Here is a 21,213-nt window from a genome sequence, read left to right as displayed (position 1 = left end):
GTAATCTGCTCTTATACAACACACTCTGGATGCTTTGCATATAACAGTGGCATACTTGGTTAGAAATAACCCTTGACTGTACGTAAAGGTTGCCGAGAACTCTGTAGCATCACCTCTAATATTCCTGAGGAGTGGATTTGAAGCTGGGTGCAGATGGCCTCGGCCGTCGCCATCTTGTCAGTGCCTGACAACCAAACCTGTTATTTATGCATAATCTTAATTTAATTTAAATGGATGACTTACTGTGTATTTAAAGATTCCCCAACTCTTGGGGCTGTTTGAGGAACTACAGTTTTTGGCAATTCAGCAGTGGCTTAACACGCCTTTGGCAAAACGCACCCAAATAGTCATTGTCCAATCATACATCCTAGCAACTGTTACTATGTAAACAAAGTGTGTCAAGCTGCCAAACACTTACAGGCAAAATACTGAAGAGGTGTGCCTATAACATACGTAAATCAGACACTAGGTTCCCCAAAAGTTTGGCTAGGGGAGTCGTGTTCGTCCCGAAGCCGAAAACACAACAGGAGAGGAGCCTTGGATGGATCAAACAGTCTTTAAGGCCCCACTCCTAGCTAAATCTCAAGAAAATAAACAAGCACACATATGTCAGCCCCAAAGTAAGGCTAGAAAGGGCTAGAACCAAAAGAAACCAAAGAGATAGCTAGCTATTTAACGTCGAGCTAGAAAGATGCTCATATATACAAAACTGTATATCAAAATTACAGCGAATATTAGCAATCAGTGCCTAACTAACATTAGTCAACTTAATGTTAGCTAGCTATCTAGCGCGTTCACGTACACTACCTAACTTTAGCTGTTGTGTTAGGTCTCAATGCTGGGAGCTCTCTCTAATGTTATGTTTGGTCAGTTTACATATAAATATAGCGTCCCAAAAAAACAGTTTAAACTTCTTTGTTTTCTGGTCCATAAGGCTGTGATTGATGAGGTATCTGAGGTAGGTTTCTCAGATTTTGCCATCGACCGATATGCTATACTTCTCCTCACCATGACGCTGTGTTGAGACTCAGTTGGCGTCAAGAAGCTCAACGGGCTAGCAACAGTAGTTAAGGGAGGCGGGACTTTTGCAGAAACATTACTACTGGAGGTGGTAAACCAGTTAACTGATTAATCCAGCCATTAAATGTGCTACTTCCATTTTTGCTGTACCGACTTCGAAAAGGTGATAAACTGTCATGTTTATTAACAGTTTGTAAGATAAGACTTGACGATCAATGTGTGGAAGCGGGATTTAGTCAACTGACATTTTTTCTTGTAGTAGCAATCTTATGGATTTGTATTTAATCTAAATCAATACTTCACAATCCTTTTGAACACTTCAAATTGCAGGCATCCGAGATCTTTTTACAATTTTGTGATTTTACATCATGAACATTAAACAGGAGTTTTTACTGTTTCAGATTTTGTATTTGTGTGTTTCCATTATCGGAGAAATATTCAAAAAGGAACACAACAAAAATGTTAGTAGCTCCACCCTAGAGACTGTTGGGAGTCTATAGTGGTTTATCATCTCCAGCCTTCTCGTCCACTGAGGCTGTTACAAAGACACCCCCCGAAAACATGAAATGCAAACACGAACACCGGTGCACAAAATCACACATGAGCCGGAGGACGCGCACAGAAAAGCACAACCACAAGGATCCTTAAACGCACAACGCCACACACAGCATCTGGGGATATCTGGGACAGGTGAGGACGGATACAGAGGAGGGACGAGGGAAGGGGGGGGGGGGGGGGGGGGGATACATGCGGAACAGAGATAAAGGTGAAACATACTGCAGCACAGATGGAAGGAAGTGGGCTGCTGAATGGAGGGGATAGAAAAAAAATCCAGACACAAAAGGAATGAGTGAGCAATAGACTAGAAAAAAGAAAAGAGGCGGACGAGATAAGGGTCATCGCAGTGTGATCCGCTGTCTCTGGAAAGAGCTCATCCTACAGGAATGGGCAGAAGGAGTGAAGGGAGGGGAGAAAAATAGACACAAAGAGGTAAAACAGGAAGTAAATTAATATCAGTTCTACGCAACAGAAAACACAAAAGCATTTCCACTAAGATATGAGCAGAGGGGAGGGGGGGGACAGATGAGGCCGGGGGCGCGTGTGGACACTACCGGCGAGTGAACGCCCGGTCAAGGTCGAACAATGGCATTCACCAGATTTCAGTCTGAAGGCCTTTCACCTCCCTTCCTCTGCCTCCGTCTCTCTTGCTCAACACTAATCCTGACGGTCAGTCCGCTGATAAACTCTCAACGCGGCCCCCGGCGACCTGAACTGGACAGCGGTGCTTTTAAGAGGAAGTGAGCAGAGCTGAGCAGCACTTTAACTTTATGCCGTCTTTTTTTTTTTTTTTGCTTTAGTGTTTTGGCACTTAAACATTTAGCTCCGCAAATGCATCCTCGGTCCTCACGGGATTCCGATCCACGCTCGTTTTTAACTGTGTTTTGAGGAATACGTCCGAGCACTTATTGGATTTTGATGATGACAAATCAGTTTGTTGTTTGCCCATCCTCTTTAAACTGCGAGACAAATTGGAAACAAGTGAACGCAAACAGATTCCAAAATGGTCCTCATCCTCCTGAGTGTTTCCTTATGGTCCTGGTAAGAAGAAAAAAATAGCAAAGGGAGGAAAGACACTTAGAGGAAAAAGTCAATCAGCTGACAAATCTGAAGTGCAGAACAAAGCAATCTGCAGAGAAGTTTCTGGAACTTTTATAGATCCTATTAAGAACACTGGAAGAAGTACACTACCCGTTTAGTGTGTCTGCAGGGTAGGAACTGAAGAGTCTTGGAAGTTTATTGTCAGGGTCTTAAGGGTAGGTGCTTTCCCAGCCGAAGAGGAAACTTGAGTGAGTCTAGACATACGTTGCTTGGTCAAATACATGATTGCAGTTTTAAAACACTTTATAAAACGGATCAAAACCTGGAGCGACGCAGCGAGTCCAGGCTTCATCAAGACCTGCGTGAGGGGTGTTCGCGTGTTCACAAGCCATGCACGCTACTTCCCATGTCATAGCCTTCAAATGGAGCTCACATGTTCCATTTTAAGGAAGCGCTACCACTTGAACAGCAAGCATGTCACATACAAGACTTCCCCACCACCACCACCACCACCACGACTGTGGATGTTAGAAACCTATTCTATATTCGAGAATTAACATGGTAATTGAAGACAGAGGTAACCGCCACCGTTACCGCTTCTCTTTCCTCAATTATGCATACGTTCTTAAAGCAAGCCTCGCCACTTTATTAGCCATCAATAATAAATTAATGATATAAGATTTAGCCCGAGCAGACCATAACGCTCCTTTTTTATTATCGCGTTAATAATGAAGCGGGCTCCCAGGTTTGAGCAGAGGTAGCCTTCGCTGAAGCGAGCTTTACGGGCGAACGGAATGCTTTCAGGTCATTACGATGCACTGGGTCACCCACACAAACGCAAATCGATGTACACTTCCTTCATGGTCAATAAATGCGAGCCTGGATTACAGCCACGGGACACAGATAACTGATGCAGCTCCAGTCCGGGGGAATCATTCTTCTGCTGCAAATGAGCACACGCACACACACACACACAAGAAAAAGAAAAAAAAATAACAAGTGTCTATTGATGCATAAACAGCTCTTCTCATCTGTCAATCACGGTGATTGTCACCGGCAGACGCCCTTCATTTATGAAAATGGCGCGTCAGTCATTTTTCCCGCGGCCCACACAGACGCCAGAAATAAAGGAATGAATAAAAACACACATGCTCCTCTGTTGCCTCCACTGCACTACACACACTACACTACAGGAGCGCTGCTGATCAGTTAAGCTGCTGAATTCCTAACAGGACGTATCCCTTTAACCTCCCTCTCAGAGGGATCACGCACTGTTATTGAGGACCACGCCAGGCCTGCTGCAAAAGCGGAACGGTCGCGCTACCCAAAGGGGGAAAGGTACTCACGTTCAAAGGCCACAAAATTCAACTAAATTTCAACTAGGTGGTTATTATTTCATCATTTAAATAATCCTTACTTCAAAAATAATCCCGTCTTTATGTGAGGATGGACTTTCCTCTGCATCGGTTGCTATGAACTGATCAATTGAGAAATATCCCAACGGGTTAATCTACATTGAAAATTGCTGCTAGCTGGAGCCCGAAAGCCAACGGCGCGTAACTGAGTCTGAAAGAAGGATAGCAGCAGCGGTAACGTGACAGGCCACCAAATCTAAGCAATAATTCATGTCAGGCCAGTGTGAAATAATGGGCATTATAATTACCATGTGGTAAAACTGGGAAAATCACTGGTCCATCTCCGAGGATCGGAGCATCACCTCCCTACGGCGAGAATGCTGGACCGCCACTGGAGTGGAAATGCCGGAAAGAACCCCCCACCCTTCCACCCGCCCTCCACACTCCTCAGCCGCCTGTCTCAACATTATACATGGATCTGGACAGACAATTACAGCACACTGGTTTGTTTGTGTCACACACACCATTGGGATTCACAAGAGTATCCCCCCGGTGCTCACGGTGCGGAGAGGCTGAAAGGAGGTAAAATATTTTCATTTCCACTACTAGGATGGCGCAACCAAACAGCGTTTGTTTTCTTTCATAGATTCGGACTCCGTGATAAATGGAGCGTGGTTTAATTGAACGACACAAACGAACCGGCGGTGGCATTTCTCCAAATATGTCTCCGGGTCCCGGCCCGCGTCCGCGCCACAATGCCTATTATTGTCCGGGGCCGATGAATACAGCGCTCCGCTGACACGGTCACACGTCACACGTCCCCGCGGATTTATTTAACCCATATATGACGCGCGCGCCGGGGGACGGCCCCGCGTGTGTAGGAGGGGGCTCGGTGGTTAACTCTCCCTGCTCTCTGTTTATTTTCGTTCGGCGCATCTGCTTCAATCCGCACGGGAGCCTCCTACAGTCTCCCGTGCTGAAATCTTGGACGAGCGCATATGTGCAAATTCGCGTGCACGGGAGGAGAAGGGGGGTGCTATCTCTGCAGATGGAGGGGAGGCGGCGGCGGGCGCGAGCGAGCAAGCAATTACAAGCTGGTAGGCTTCACCTCGCCACGCCCCCTCCCCCCGCCATCTCCCATACATCGCCTTGGGGCTTGCTGCATTAAGAAATCATGGGTATAATGGTGGAATGGGCCTCGGGGCCCCCCTCCAAAACAACCTGCTAATCCCCTGTAGAGTGAGGAGGAGGGTGGTGGTGGTGGTTGTGGGGGGGGGAGTGAGAGAAGAGGGGTGACTTTGGGGGTAACAGGGCAGGGCGGCCGCCCCGACAATGAGTCCACCCCTGACACGCGCCAGCACCCTGAGCCACCACCCCCCCACCCCCCCTCCCCCATCAACCGCGGCGACATCCTCCCGAGGGAGGAACCAGCAATGTCAGCCACGAGAACAGGAAGAAGCCCCAGGCCCCGGCGTCAGCCCTACATCTCAGCCGAGGCCTCTAGGGGGAACATTCAGTCTGACCACTGCTCCATCCTCTATCTCTCTCTGTCTACCTGAAGCTGCCTTTTCCAGGGACGGGGCTACGTCTAAAAATAAAAATCAACAAAAATCAATCTCCAATCAACCACTGGTGGAGAATTCAAGTTGCAAGCAAGCTCGTTAAAACGGTTTAATTACGTGTCTAAATTATGATGAGCAATGACACGCTTGATTGGTTGCATCAAAGGGCCTTAATGAAGAGAAAGGCCTCGCTCTCTGTCGGTCTGGTCTGCTCTCTCCGAACGTGACACAACGCGGCCTCAAGTGTTTTCTGCGGTCGGTGGCTGAGTCAAAGGGCGTTCGTCTTCGTCGACAGCAGCCACAGAATATTTTTCATCGGCTCACGGAGCACTGGATGCCTTTTGGGGCGTGCGCGTGTCACCGCAGATTGGGTTATCTGAAATCACTGTAACTAGTACAAACAGTACACTTGATTACTTTCAGCTTAGTTAACTCGCAGTCGGAACCATCTTTGAACTGAGATGCCTGAATTAGATTTATAAAACATTTCTCGGTTACGTCTCCATTGAGGAATCTGATATTAACATCATATCATTAATCTTCAGACTTTCTTGCTTCGGGTTAAAAACCAGTAATCACGCTACTGCTTGGCTAATGGGCACCTTAACATGAGTCCATTCATATTTCATGAATGTCAGTGCCCCCCCCTGCTACATTAGCGAGGTCAACCGACATCAAACGCTGCAACCTCCCAATTAGACAGAAAGACGTTCTGATCTCATCCCGATCTCGGCCCCAGATCAAATGTTCCCGCAAGGATTCGAGAAATTCCAGATCCGTGTTTAGTTAACGGGCCTCCCTGACAAAAAGGGGATCGAATGTTCGCTGATCACATTTAAAATGGCCAACGCAGGGACTCACGTGTGCCAATATTTAGAGATTAGGGCAAATCTACGGCATGGATATTCCTGGTAGGCCTGATGGGACTGACTGAGGTGGAAAGCAAAAACAGATGAGGATCAATTTGATTTAGAGAAACAATTTAGAGATCGGCTATTAACGTTGGGTGATTGGATCACAGCTGGCCAGGTTTAATTACGTCCATCAATGCGGTCTGGACGCATGTGTGTTCACACTACTGAAGGAATGTGGTCACAAGTGGGCCAGACCACATCCAAATGTGGACAGACCATGAGTGGAGCCCCCGTCTTGGGCGTGTTCACATTGGTATTTTTGCAACATGGCCACTTGTGACCTGATCACTCAGGAAGTATGCCAGTACCAGATCTGAAAAAGGCCCTCAGATTCTCAGTCTAATACGTCACACAATCATTTCTGTCATCACCATCCGTTGGATCCAGCTGGTCAACAAACAACAAAATTTAATCTGTATTGATCCACATGATCCAACAGAATGAACTATACTCTACACATACTCTATACAAGAGAAACGCATCAACCTGTCTGAACCTGACCTGCCCAGGACGGCACAACGTTAACACAACTAAAACTCATCTCTGCCACCAAACGCCTTCTCCCCCTCTACACCCTCTGCGTGTTTGCTGATCATGAAACTCTAATTTCACAACAGGAAAACACAAGTTCCTTCCTCAAAAAGGATCAGGCCGCAAAGAAGCGTGCGGCTGCCAAAACACGTCTCAAAAAATAAATCACGGCCAATTAAAAGAGTCTTATTGCTGTTATTGAGTGGGGCGAAAGGGGGGGGGATAAAGAAACTTAATCCAATTAACATGGCGCCCTCTAGCAGTTCGAGGACAATGGCGAGTATTTAGCTTTCCAAATAAATGTCCTCCTTTTATCCAGCCGGGCGAACTTTGACAGCAGGAAACGGGTTTAAGCGGTTAAATGAAATGAATCCCTTCTGTTCTATCAAAACGTGGAAGCTGCGCGGGCTCGGGGGGGGGGGGAGACTTCCCTGCGTCGGATTCAACACAACTGCAAAGTGGCCGAGGTCAGATATTTAGCGATCGCTCTATATGGTCGGGGAAGGGAAACAAGTGACATCAGGGGAGGGAATTCACCAGAGCACTCAAGGGACGAGACGGCGGAGCGTCACAGAGGAAGGGCAAAGGCTGGTTTCTGGTTCACTGAGCTTCGCCAATTGCAGGTCGTTGAGCCCAGGTAGCAGGAACTGGATTTCTTTAGATATTTATGGATTTCTAATGCAGAAAAGCGGTGCTAATGTGGAAAAAAAAATGCCCTACAGTGAGTAATGATTTTTTTTTTTTAACCACTTTCTTTCAGGCATCCTTGCAAAATTAGAAAATAATGATTGCCCTGAGACTGTTAGATCATGTGGGGGCAACGTGCACACACACACAGCAGCATAGTATCTCTAGGGAATATTATTATGAGGCATTTAAGCCGCCTCTCAGCAGCACGCATCTCAATGCAACCCTTTTTTTCTTTTCTTTTTTCTTTTTTTGCAGTCATAAAAAAACAAGCAAGTAAGAATAAATTCCTACAACACCACCAGGGCTGTGTAGGGTTTTTTCTCCTCCACATTTGGCTTCGGTTGTGGCTTGTTTGTCTCACTTGAAGGTTTGATCCACAGCCCCCTCCGACTGCCTGGAACAATGCACTAAAGGATGCACTCATTTCCAGGACCTCTCAAGGTCCAGAGAAAAATCTCAACCTCTGATCTAGAGGATTTAATAAAGACCTACTCTTCACTTTTTTTCCGGTTAAAACGTATCTTTCTTCATTTCGCAAATTGGCAGATGTTGGACAAAATAGACACACACACACACACAGAGGCTGGCTGTGAGCTGCCCCATTCAAACACCAGACCTATGAGTCTGAACAGATCACTAGTTTTATAACCTGACAACGCAAAGAGGAGATGGAGCAAAACACGAACAAATCTGTACGTACACGTTCATTTTGGTAAAAACCAAAGGAGGGGGATCAACGCGACATCCGTATGCTTCGCAATGTGGCAGTCAGATAAAACCCGAGCTCTCATGAAGGGATCTGATGCTGCCGTACACATAAATAAAAAATGCACACACATACACACAATCTCAGCAACGGAGCCGGACACCATCAGCCAACCTCTGCAAGCCCGTCCACGCAGAATTTACACATGCCCCGCAACTGAACGCGAGTGAAAACGGAGCAAAAAAAATAAAATAACAGAAAAATAAAGGCAATAAACTTACCGACGCCGTATTTTTCATGCTCTGTAGGTATCCACATGGTTACGGTGGGTGCATTTACGTGAGAGGTCGGAATAGCAGCGAAGAGCAGGGCTCGGGGTCCGCGTAACGCATTATCTATTGGTGTGCTTTCCTCCGGTCCGTAGTAGGAGTCATTGTTTAGGTTAGAGAAGGAGAAAGCGCCGCTGCCTCTGCTGCTGCTGCTGCCGCTGCTCGTAGTGGTACGGACTTGGGAGACGTGCTGATGCCTTTAGGAACTGTGGGAAATAAGACAATGACAGGGTCACTGCACTTTGAGGGGCTTGCGAAATAATTCGATTTTTTTCCCCAACCCGCAATTTCCCAATTTTGTAAACATTAGGAGGAGGACAAAATGAAAGCTGTAACACTACTTTGATATTTATGTTTATTATCGCAATTTTCTTCTTGTGTTAAAATGGATTCAAGTATACAATTTTGGCTAAAATTAATATATGTTGCATTCCTAGTTTCAGTTTTGTATAGTGGTTTCATAATAATGCACTGTTGTCCAAAGTTGAAACAAGAAATAAGATTTAAGAACTTTTACACTATTACCCACCAATGCTAAAGTGCAGTTAGCATAAAAAAGCTAGTATTCTACAATACTTTGAGGGCCTTGTGAGATTTAAGTTTAAGTTAAAATATACAATTTTGGCTATATAACTATATAGTATTCACAGTTTAACGTTTTTTTTTTATCACTCATGGTTTGATATTATTGCACTGCTGTCAAACGTTGAAGCAAATAAAATTAGATTTACCTGCCAAGGCGGAAGTACCATTAGCATAAAAAGTAGAAAAGGGTAGTACAATAGACAGTACTCTGCACTTTGAGGACCTTGCGAAATTAGACTTTTTTTCCGGTAATTTCTCAATTTTGTAACATTAGGACGAGGAAAAAAAAAATAAAAACCATACCACCATTTGATATTTATATCCATGTTTTTGCGTAAATTAACGCATTTTTCCTCTCCGCTCTCAGCAATTTTTGTTCAATCCAACTCAAACCTTCTACAATGAATGTGTGAATACAATTTTGTGTACAAATAATATATCTTGCTATTTATATAGCATTCCCAGTTTAACCGTTTATTTTTATCACTAGTGGTTGGATAGTAATGCACTGTTGTCAAAAATTGAAACAAGATATAAGATTTAAAAACTTTTACACTGTTACCCACCAAGGCTAGTACAGGTAGCAAAAGCTAGAACAATAAATATTAGCCTATGTTTGACAGCATAGGCTAATGTGATAAATATGCTAGCTGTAGTTACCAAATTCTTTATATATAAAATTCTGCAAGAACCTTCAGTTGTTATTCAGTTCACGATTACAATTTAGCCTACACAATAGTTCCGCCTTCTCTGCAGGTTCTAAAAACATCCAAAAATCACTTGAAAACGGCAAACTCACAAATCAGTCGTGTCAAACCTGCTGTTTTATATCACGGATACATTATGTGATTGGAAACTGAGATTTAAACGTAGGTTTTAGGAATTACCGAGCTGAACTTGAAGGCAGCGTGATCGCCAGCGCAGCGAGAAACTAGAGCGGTGCATTGTGGGACTTGTAGTAGCGCCAAGTGACGTCAATGGAAGTCTTTTTATCGATAGCATTTCGATATGTAAGGGTGTTGTTTTGACTTTTGCCTTTCTAGTTAAAAGCAATCAGTCGGATATACCTCCAGGTTTAGTTTTCAGGGAGATCCTGTGGCGTCCAGAGCCAATAAACCAGTTTATAACAAAGACCTGTAATCAGTGATTTACATTCAGCCAGGTTATGGACACATAATACCAGGGTACTGGTGTGGAACATGACCTTGTAACAGTGAAAAGTCCTCTTGAACACTGAAGCCTTCTGCTGGGACAAGCAGTGCATGAAAAATACATGAGAGGGGGAAGAGGAAAACTGGAGGGAGTCCGACAGCCAAAATGTTCCACACACAGAAATGGAGTTTCTACAGGCCGTAGTCGTGGGTGAGTGCACCCAACGTGACAGCTTTTTATGAGCCGGCTGCTTGCCATCTAATGATGTACATCCCCACGCTGTTTTTTATTATTATTATTATTATTTTATTTTTTTTTACTTTCTTTCATTTTGGAGTAACCCTCATAATCACCACCATCATCATCATCATTTGCCTGGGTGTAGATGGTGTTGTGCTTTGAGTACAAAGGGTTTTTTAGCAAAAAGCCTTTCTAATGCATGTTCATTGCTCATGCTGTAAACGGTGCATTAAAATGCTTTGAAGTGTCAAATGTGCCTCGCTCTTCCCTGTGTCTCATCACTAGTTCACGTGTCCACTTACCCATCCACCTTTGTAGTTTGTATGGTGAATTATGAATGGGTGCGCCATGAAAAAGTAAGCTCCCTGCTGCCTTTGTAGGTTTATAGCCACGCACTCGGGGCATCATGCATGTTGTCCCCCCTTTTCCCCTAGCTGCCTCGTTTCTCTCACTGTACAGGAGTATCCAGTATGTAGCACAAATGTCATGGAGCACATTGCATTGAGAAACAGACTAGTAAATAGAGCTGGATCCTTCGATATTCCTGATTGGAGAGGTGGGGGGTTGTGGGAGTAGGGTGGGGCGCGGGGGAACTGTTGGAATGCTCTGCTCTACATATGAATAAATCATAAGCCAGGGAGCAAAGTAAGACAGAAACCCCACGGATTCACCCCTGAGAGGACAGGAGATTGGAGGCAGTGTGTGCTTTTTTTATAAAGTGGAATCTAGACTATGTTGTACATCACTGAATCAATGCTCAACCTTCTGCTGCCTTGACATTTTATGTTGGAATAGTGGCGGAGAAATGGGGCAGGACAAGCAAGCAAACTGTGCTGACTGAAACAGTGTCATGTCTTATTTTCAGACCTTTGTGCCAGTGTGTTTCCTAATGACTGTACTCAGGTTCAATTTTGAGGCAGCAACTGCCACTTAAGGCCGTGACTCACCGAGCTGATGGTCAGCTGTTTGCCGGAGTGGGGCATTCAATATGTTGAATTGTCAGCAGTGTGTCGGTTAGAGAGATTACTCTGATTGGCTGATGGAACTAGAAACAGAAAAGCTTCTGGTCACAATTGGATAGTCTTACAACCAAGCAGAGAAATTTTGTTGTAAACAACTCCTCGTTGATTAGGTGATGTGCATGATTACGCCGCCGTCCATCCCAGCATAAAGCCTGCCCGGCTGATTTGATTGGCCCAACAGATATTTGTAGACCATAACGGTTTTCACGGTGCGTCATCAGTGCATCATCAATCCAGAAGGTAAACAAAGCGCATGGACGGAGCAGAACTTTGTTGCTACAGTAGCGGGCTATTAAATGTGATCAGAGCAGACATAAGTCAAGCGTCTCCTTTTGGCGCCTCCAATTCCAAATGTATTACACAGTCTTCCCACCTGATACAGCCAAAAATATTGTTTAACCATTTTCCACAATCTACTTCAGTCCATGCGCTTTGTTTACCTTGCCAAGTGCCTCCAACATCGCAACTTCTAGATTGATGACAGGTAGTAAAAAAGCTCTATAGCTTCATGTAAATACCTAAAAAGCTCGGTCTGCATTGATTGGTCAGCCCACATAACAACGGTACTGATAGGTCATTAGCAAGCTATCTATCAAGTCCACTACCCAGCCATGCTAGTGCAGTTAGCTGTCAAAACGTAGCCATTGGTTCGTTTCACAATAACACAGCGTTAACACTTTCAAGTAACACTCACACAGTCATGGAAAGTGATGACAACACATATTCAGAAAATAAGCTCACATTTTTTTTTCCACCATTGTCAAAAGCAAGCCCATATTAGCTGCTACAGAGTTAGCTAACGTCATGTTTACTAATACACCATGGGAATATATAGGGATATATGTGCAAGACAGGCTATATGATAAAATCAACATCAAATTTGATTTTATGTGGACTTTAATTGTTCTCATTTTCAATATTTCAGACGGAAATACTTATATGGTGAAGCATCGATATGATATGACACACTAAAAGGTGCATTTTGCTCAATGATCACTTGTACTCTGATGGATTGTTTAATTAGTTAAAGCAGTATCACTGTCTCCATTATAAGCTCTTTTCTCCTATTGCCCACTGATGGCGGCTAAATACTAATCCCACACATATTTAAAGACAGATTTACAGTCCCATTGGTATTTGTGATGTCAGCGCATGTGACGCTGTGAGTCCACAGAGGGACAAAGAATGATGAAGAGACAGCTGAGGGGCTGAAGATGGAAAAACAGTGGGGGTGGGATCAGAGGTGGCATATCTGTTCACTGCCTGCACTGCGAAGGGATTAACCTGGCGAACTGAGAGGTTGAGTCACCCAGCATTCGGCTCAGGTGCTCGGTTTCCTTCCGACTCCTTCCCTTCTCTTCTCCGTCTACTCGTCTCAGTGCTCTTCCACAGCATCCCTCCCTCTCATTTCTTCACATTTGCTCCGTGTTTCATCAGGGGGACTCATATGTTTCCTGCAGGGCATCGTAGTTTGTAGTACGACTGAAGACGATAGCGGCATCTGCCCTTGCCCCAGACAGTTCCACGAGCCCAGATGGGGCCCTGAAGATTGCTCAGCATTTCCGCCACTCTACCACCAGTCTCTTTTTCATCTCAGGCCCACAGCCACAAATAAACATAACATCTGTGATGCATAAATCTAAATGGTCAGAGCGCAGAAGAGAAAAGACTTCTTCTGTGCTGTAGCATCAGCCAAACAGTTGATCACTGTTTTCGGTAAACCGAGGAGATTAAAGCTGACATGGTCTGTGATGCCTTTTAAAGCCGTGTACGACTGTGGTTTCTTTTTTTGAGTAGTCTCATTTTTCCTTTCGCCCCCGTTGAGCTTCAAACCACTACCTCACTACAAATAATGTCAACAATGTGAGACTACACAAGGCTGATTTACTTTGCCGGACGGTTGGAGCAAAAGTGACACTGACTTATCTCAAGAGACCACTGCCTGTCTATCAGCCATTCTCAGCACTTCTCATCTTTGATTTAATTCACACCAGGAAGTGTAGGTCAGATGGGGGAAAAACATATGCCTCCCTCAGCTCACGCGCAGCAGGCAATATCCTCACCTCCAGTAGAAACAGGCCTCTAAATATAGCCACGAAAATAGGCTGTGTCTTAGAAGAAAAACACCTCTCACTGTATATTGTACCATACGAAGGCTGCTGTGCACAACCCAATACCTCTGATGAGAGATATTGTTAAAGGGATGGTGGCTTAATTACTTTGGTCTTCCTGCACAGCACATTTCAGCAGTTTGAAGTCTACAAATGCCTGAACTTGTGAGGCTTCTATCATGAAATTTGAGAAACCTGACAATCCATCTCGCCAGGGTTCAAGTCCAGACCAGTCACCATCCCATGAGGAACTAATGGAGGTCGGCAGCATGTTTTAGGTGCGATGACCATCTATATGGTGATGACAGCCAGATGCAATTTGGCAAGATGGTTCATCCAATCACCTGACAGTTTTTATTTATTTTTAACTTACAGATGGATTTGAACCCTAAACCTGACAAACAACCAGGCTTCAGGTTCACAAATGTCAGCCACATTACGCTGCTACCTGGGGCATCCGTACGATGTACATACTTTCAAAGGTTAAAGAGGTTTTTTATTGTCATTATAACCATATATAGAAGGTGGAACACGTAGTGAGATGAGAGGACGTTCGGATATTTCACAGAACAGAGAGCAGTGCAAACTAATAAGCAGACTGTCATGTCAATCTGTCCGGTAGTTGCTGAGATATTTCAGTTTAAAGTGGTGGAGTGGCCACCTATCGTCAGCTATTAGACATACTCCCTGATAGTCTCCATGTGCACAACACAAGTGTTGAAGCAGCATCTGCAGACTCCAATGACTTCAACTGAGAGCAGCACTTCATCTCCCTTCTCCCATCTCCCTCTTCATCTTCAACTTTTTTTTCTCCCCCTCCTTCACTTCAAACCATGTTTTGACTGCATGTTAAAATAGACCTCTTCTATCTTTCTCCTTAGCATCAATATAGAATGCACCCTGGATGATTTTACCCTAGGTTTGATATGCAAAGTTGCACTCGCAGACGATGAAACATGATCTGCCGTACAGGAATGGATCCTGTCACCTGCAAGTGTTCGCTGTGGGAATCAAAAGAGCAAAAAAAGTACAGTGTTCCCCTCTCATGTTCTCCCTTATCAAGTTTAAGTGCTTCTCTGATACACCCAAAACGTTTAGTATCAAAAAAGCTCATGAGGCACCAGAGAAGACCGAGAGCCAATTATTTCTCATATTCGGCTAATGCTCGTTTCCAGCTGCTTTGTTTTCCCTCTCAAAGCGTTTCGGGTTTTATGATCTGATCCCGTTTTAAGAAAGCCACATGTGGAGTTAAAAAGAGCAGCACAGACCTCCTTGCCAAACCTTGTCTGTTCCCTTTTTTTTTTCTAGCCTGCAGACTTTTATCTACTTTGCCTGAGGATGCCTATGAACAGACAAGCTCTTGAGCCTCCCGCCACATTTATATGGTCATTAGCCATTAGCCATTTTTATTCAGAAGCGTGTTCCATAGTGCAATCTTTAGTGGTCCTGTGTGTTGATACATATACTTAATTGCAAGGTTTGTCATTTTCGATAATGATGAACCAGCTAAGAAGAAGAAGTAGGTATCTATACTAATGACCACAGTAATACGATAAACAGTTACAGGTACAACGTCTGCCACTCTTGGTTTCCTTTGATCAAAAGCATCGTCTTCCCCCATAACAAAATAGCTTTAGATGAAACTTTAAAGGTACATGGACTTTGGTGTCATCACACAAACGAACCCTGCTGAAGCATTTATAATATATATACTGACTTTAAGGGTCTCTATAAGGCTACTGGGATATTATATCAGACATGGACACCACAGACAAATCAGAACCTTAGATGTCAGAGCACCGCATTACCTCAGGTTACACTTTTTAGTTCTTGGTAACAGCAGGACATGAGTGCCCGCGTTTTTATGACTAACATGCTCTGCTGGGTTCCCACATCCTCCATGCTGTTGCACACTGTGGGTGGAGTATTACAGTGCACCGCCACCTGGACCCTGACACCCACCAGCAAAACGTAACCAAGTCTGGGACTACACGCACACACACACACATTCACCACACTGGACAGATGGCTGTCATAAATGGCTGTATCTGTTAGCAAGTTGAAAGAAATCCTTGGCAAAGTGTCCCCTTCCCACACCCACGGGCCGACATACATCACACACATATCATCTCGTCGTCTGACAGCACATGCACGCACACGCGTGTGCACAAAGGAGCATATAATGTGGGCCCAAATCTGGTATTTCAGTATTTCATTGAGTCGTTCAAATGATACTGAATTCATTGGTGGATTTGATCTACTCAGAAATTGGTCCAGTAAATGAGCTGCTGACACCTGGTATCAACAAGGCCTCAAGATTCCAGAACAACATTTAAATTACTCACATAAACCAATTAGCCTGTTGCCCATCGCATTGTATTTTATTGCAGGCTCTGGTTGCCTAGGTAGGCCTCTTGTCATCACTACTAGACTCCACCTGGGCTCACCTGTTGTGCCAAGTACGCTATAAAAAAGCTGACTTTTGTGGTTCAAGTTGTGCATGGTGTTTTCTCTGATTAAATGTTTTGGGAACGTTTTGTTTGCGTCACCCAACTGCATCAGTTACTCACAATGGTTGTCGCCTCAATTGCATCACCCTACTGATTACAGCAATTTCGTGATCCCTACAAATCACTTACATATTCACCACTAGTAATTACCAGTGTCTTCCTGTGTGCAAACAGGATCTTTCTCAGATGCAAATCTAGGCTTAGAAATTATTATTTATAACCAATTGACCACTGAATGAACCCCACTGGTCCCCTGAAAAACCAACTGCCAAAACTGTAACAGTAGTTACTGTAATAAGGCATGGTAGACCTAGTTGCATTTCTCCATTTTAATTGTTTGGAAACCCATGTCCGTTCTTTTTAGGTATTCAGAAACCAAAAAAAAAAAATTTGAAAAACACAACGCGGCAAGAACTTGAACGCTAGCTTATCTGATTACTCAGCAGCATACTACAGCACATTAGCTTTTGAGGTTAGTGATGACATTATAAACCCTTTACCATAAAGTATACAGTATTTTCCCCTTTAGTGGTAACTGTTTTGGATGTTACTTCTTTCAGTGCAGGAAAATGCCACTGGCTACGTCCCAGTCGATGAAGTCAATCCTCCAAAAACCAAAGCCTAATGTGTGCTAATATAAGCTAATAGAGTGCTAGTTCACTAAATTTGGTCTAAAGGTTTTAGACGAGGAATGACTCATAGTTTAAAGAATCTTGTGTGGTAAAGGCTCCACCATTATCCTCTTAATCTAGATGTGAGCTTTGCTAGAAATGAAGCGACAGTAAGTAGGAGAAGAACTGAAGATACTATGTGGATGAAAGGAAAACATCAACAAATTTCTACAAGTGTGGTCGCCTTTCTGCAGAGTAGGTAAGAGGGTGGTTGATGATAAGTCCCATTTGTGTCTGCTCATACACGTAACTCTTAAAAGTATCTGTTATTTAATGCAAAGGAAAGGGACTTTCAATTGAGAAATCTATCACTATAGTGGAAGCGATATTTTAGTGACCGTAAGTGGGCTATCAGGAATACAGAAGCAGAACTGAACAGGCCATGTACGAAAACACTACGTACATACAGAGCCAAAAATATGTGTGGGGACAGGAATAGAAAGCAAATTAAGGGAAGAATACTCACACTTCACTTTATTCAATAACGTGTTCAAACTCCATGTTTAGCTAGGCGCAAACATATCATTTTTTTGTTTCTGAGCTTAGTCATCTGTCTTACTCATTCCTACAAAACCACAGGCTATGCGACGGCCAGAGCAGCTTTAGGCTAAGTGCTGTTTGCTCTTTTTTGGTCGGTGTTAAGCTGTTCTAACAGCCGGTTGGTCTGTGGGTGTTGGTGTCAGGAGCAGTCCGTGCTGTACTGAGCGTAACCGCGACACCTACGTCCTAGGTATAAGATTCACTGGGGGGCGAGCTGATAATTTCTGCTTTTCTGATGCATAGCACACGGCGATGTCACGAGTGGTGTGATTACCACGGTTGCATATTCGCGTGGATTAATAAGATAACCATAGTGATATATTTAACTGTAGCCTTTGTAGCCTCTCAGTGCTATCAGCCTGGTGACTGAGGATAACATGGTGTAATAGCAAAGCTTTAGCGTGGTTTATAGCTCTGCAGGACGTAACCTACGCACGTAGCCTACGCCTGTGTAAGCCAGTTATATTTGTGCATTCGTCTTATTCTCTCTAAACGCTAACATCTTTTTTTTCCTCAGTGTGTTCTATCTTTATTGATCCGAAACAATCAGTTCGAAAACTGCGGGGATGGAGAAGCAGCTGGTGTAATTACCAGATCTGTTTGGGGAGTATCTGGTACTTCCAGATGACGTCACATAGTCATTAGGGATGGTGACTTCGCGTTTTATAATTCGTTGGACAACAGGAAGTGGCAAAAGTGGAAGAGAGGTTAGCAGCTTTAGCTGTTGTTATCGAAGCAGAGCAACTTAGCAGTTTTGTTTAGTCCTATTTTTCTTTGGATAAATTGATTAAATTATTATTTCATATTTTTAATGGTAAAACTTATGAAATATTGTTGTGCCTACTAAATGAATGAATTAAACTCACATTATTTTGTCATTTTATTACTTTTTATGAATAATGTGCTGACATCATATTTTTTGGCTTTTGTGGAAAATAAAAAAATCGAAATAAAAAAACTTTATCGATCTCTTCCAAACATATTGTGAAAAATAAATTAAACTCGTGTCTCTAATCATGAGCCGTTCTCGCAGCCCGAACATACAGTTGTCGTCATCTAGAGGTGCGCGATACTCCCCAAGCAGATCTGATACCTACACCGGAAACACTAAAGCCAAAACGCGCTACTCCCAAGCGGACCAATCACAGCTCTTGCGGTCTGTGTCGCCATGGTGCGTGGTTACATTTATGGTAGATTTTCCGTAGCTACTGCATCAAATTGATGCAGAAGTTTAAACTGCATATTAGAGGGAAGTTGAAAGTCAAAATTTGGCTAAAACATTGCTGTAGGAAGCATGAACCGTCATAAATAAATAAATATAGTGATTGCGTGAATGCGTGATTAGTAGTTAGTCAGGGCTCCTAAAGTCTGGAACACTCTTTCAGCTGGCAGCTGAATTATCTCCTTCATTTCTTCCTCTTCTTTTTAAACATAATAAACTTAGAGATCTTGATCTTATTTAACTGAAATTTGACGGAGCGATAAGCCAAGCTCAACGGATCAGTTAATTACATTCTGGTGGTAATCAAGATCTGGGACTTCCGCCATTACATGATCAGTAATATTAATATTATTATTATAATGATGCTCCAGTGTGGGCTGACTGTCTCCTGAACAGAGGAAATAAAAACCTGAGGATGAGTGAAAAACAAATATTATGAAGGCTTTATTCTCAGACTTTCGCAATTGATAATCAGCCTGTCCTGCATGTCTGATAGCTGTTATTATTATAATGTGTCTGTGTGGTTGTGTGTGGTTGTGTGTGATTGTGTGGCTTGTCACTGAAACCAGACGCAGGAAGACTGATCCAGAAAGATAAGACAACAGAATTAGAAATCACAGCAGGATATGAAACGGTGGAGATTTACTGCCTAGGGAAGCGCTATACGGCAGATTGTACACGCGCTATACAATCCACAGGTCTTTGCGGTGCATTGTCTTGAACAATAGCCCTCTCAAACATGGAAACGATTAATTTAACAGGGCATTACAGATGTGTTTCTCTTTTTTGTGTGTTTTCCATGGAGAACGTTTAACGTGTTAACATAATTTGTCCTGATTTAGCTAACAATGTATATCCAGCACTACTTCTGCATCCGCGAGCTGCATTGACTCTATCAGCAAATAAACAGCCCTTGAATCGATGCACGTCGATGCCATATAATTGTCACCGAAAAGTCAACATTCATTAACGCTGGAGGATTTGCTGCACATTTACAGGGATTAAAATGCCCTCGGATATCTGAGGTTACAAGAAGCAGAGAGGGGAATGAACTTAATGCGACACAAGAGCGCGCCTGCTTTTCGGCGCGGCCGCGTTAAGGCACAGATGAAAGCCAAGCGGAGGGAAGGAGTGCGCCTCCTGGCTCAGTGGGAGACACACCAGGCTTTATTGTGATAACAGGCCGACAGTGAGGTGAGGGGCGTCCTGTGAACTCGCCGCGGTGACAGCGACTATTTCAGGCGCGCAGAAAAAGCATAAGAAAAATAAACACAAGCGAGCACAAGAGAAAGAGATCAAATTATGAAACAGACAGGCAGCGAGGGGCGGCGAGGGAAGCTCTGCAGCAATGTGGAGACAGAAAAACAAACACATCAAAAAGCCTTCTCCTCCAAATGTCAGGGCAGCTGGATATCAGGCCGGCCTGTGCTCCCGCGCCCCGACGGTTTGATTTCGCCGTCCTCAGACCTTGACTGTCGGAGCTGCCTTCTGCAACCAGAGCACGCGCCACTGTCTTTCATGCTTCATACATTCAATACGGCGCAGCTACTAGGCGAGGATATACCGGAGAAAAGATAACTGTATGTTCGCGGATCACTGATGTATTAGAGATCGGCTGAGTGACGGGAAATGAGACGAGCTGGCACCTGGAGGAGAAGAGTGGGAAAGAAACAGCGGCTGTGTTCCCATGATTGTGATGTATCGCCTCTCGTAGTGTATGTTTAATCCAAACAGGAACAATCGTGCTTGTGTTCTCAGGTTCCTTGGAGAGGAAGTAAATAGATTTCGCCCAACATGCTTGACCACAGCACTGTTAGGTGAGCAGGGATTCAACTGATTCTTAATCTTTGGTGTTTTATATCTTAAAAAGAAATCAGTTATTTCCCTCTGGATTCAACCATTCAACACTTGAATTAAATGACACCGCTTGACAAACGGTGATGACAGTCCAACCTTTAACAATTTGGGTCCTTTTCTTCCTGCTATCGTCGCCTTTATTAGACCTTCTCATTTCTCTCTCAACAGCAGTTGCTTCTCTGTCTATCCCTCTCTCCCTGCCCCTCATCTCTGGCCTGACAGACAGAGCCGGGCCCCAGAGGACATTCTTTTCTCCTCCGACTGTCACAAACGATGACATAACCTTTAAGGGGCCCTTTGGCTCGGTTTCTCACAATGAGCCCGCTCTATTTCTGAACTGATGGCGACAATTTGTCACCAAATGCTCAGCCCGCTCTGTTATTAACCAAGCATGACACGGGCGAGCTAAAATAAAGAACAAATCAATAAAGAGTCTGGAGTGCAGCTCAGTGTCTGGGAACGCAACAATGAACCTTAACGCAACTTCAACTGTCAACAGTGGTGAGAGTTTGATGTTGTCTTTTTTTCTCCGCGATCAGTGAGTATAATAAACTAAAGATTACACCTACAATGGCTTCTTTATTAAAAGTGTTCGAC

General features: G+C 43.9%; 1 protein-coding gene across 5 annotated transcripts in view; it reads right to left on the bottom strand.

The window, feature by feature from the left end:
- Positions 1-8,903, bottom strand: part of dock4b (dedicator of cytokinesis 4b) — a 117,026-nt gene extending 108,123 nt beyond the window's left edge. For 4 of the 5 annotated variants that reach the window (XM_047575008.1, XM_047575010.1, XM_047575011.1 and 1 more), the window contains exon 1: positions 8,659-8,902. In XM_047575008.1, coding sequence (XP_047430964.1) covers positions 8,659-8,695 — 37 coding nt within the window. In that variant the 5' untranslated portion in view covers positions 8,696-8,902. Of the gene's footprint in view, positions 1-8,658 lie in introns of all 5 variants that reach the window. The other variant, XM_047575007.1, reaches the window with a different exon arrangement.
- Between the last annotated feature and the right edge of the window lie 12,310 nt (positions 8,904-21,213).

This window comes from Mugil cephalus, chromosome 22, assembly GCF_022458985.1.
Source record: "Mugil cephalus isolate CIBA_MC_2020 chromosome 22, CIBA_Mcephalus_1.1, whole genome shotgun sequence".
In the NCBI taxonomy this organism is placed as follows: domain Eukaryota; kingdom Metazoa; phylum Chordata; class Actinopteri; order Mugiliformes; family Mugilidae; genus Mugil; species Mugil cephalus.
Note: the sequence above shows the minus strand (reverse complement) of the source record. Positions and strands in the feature narration are given on the sequence as shown.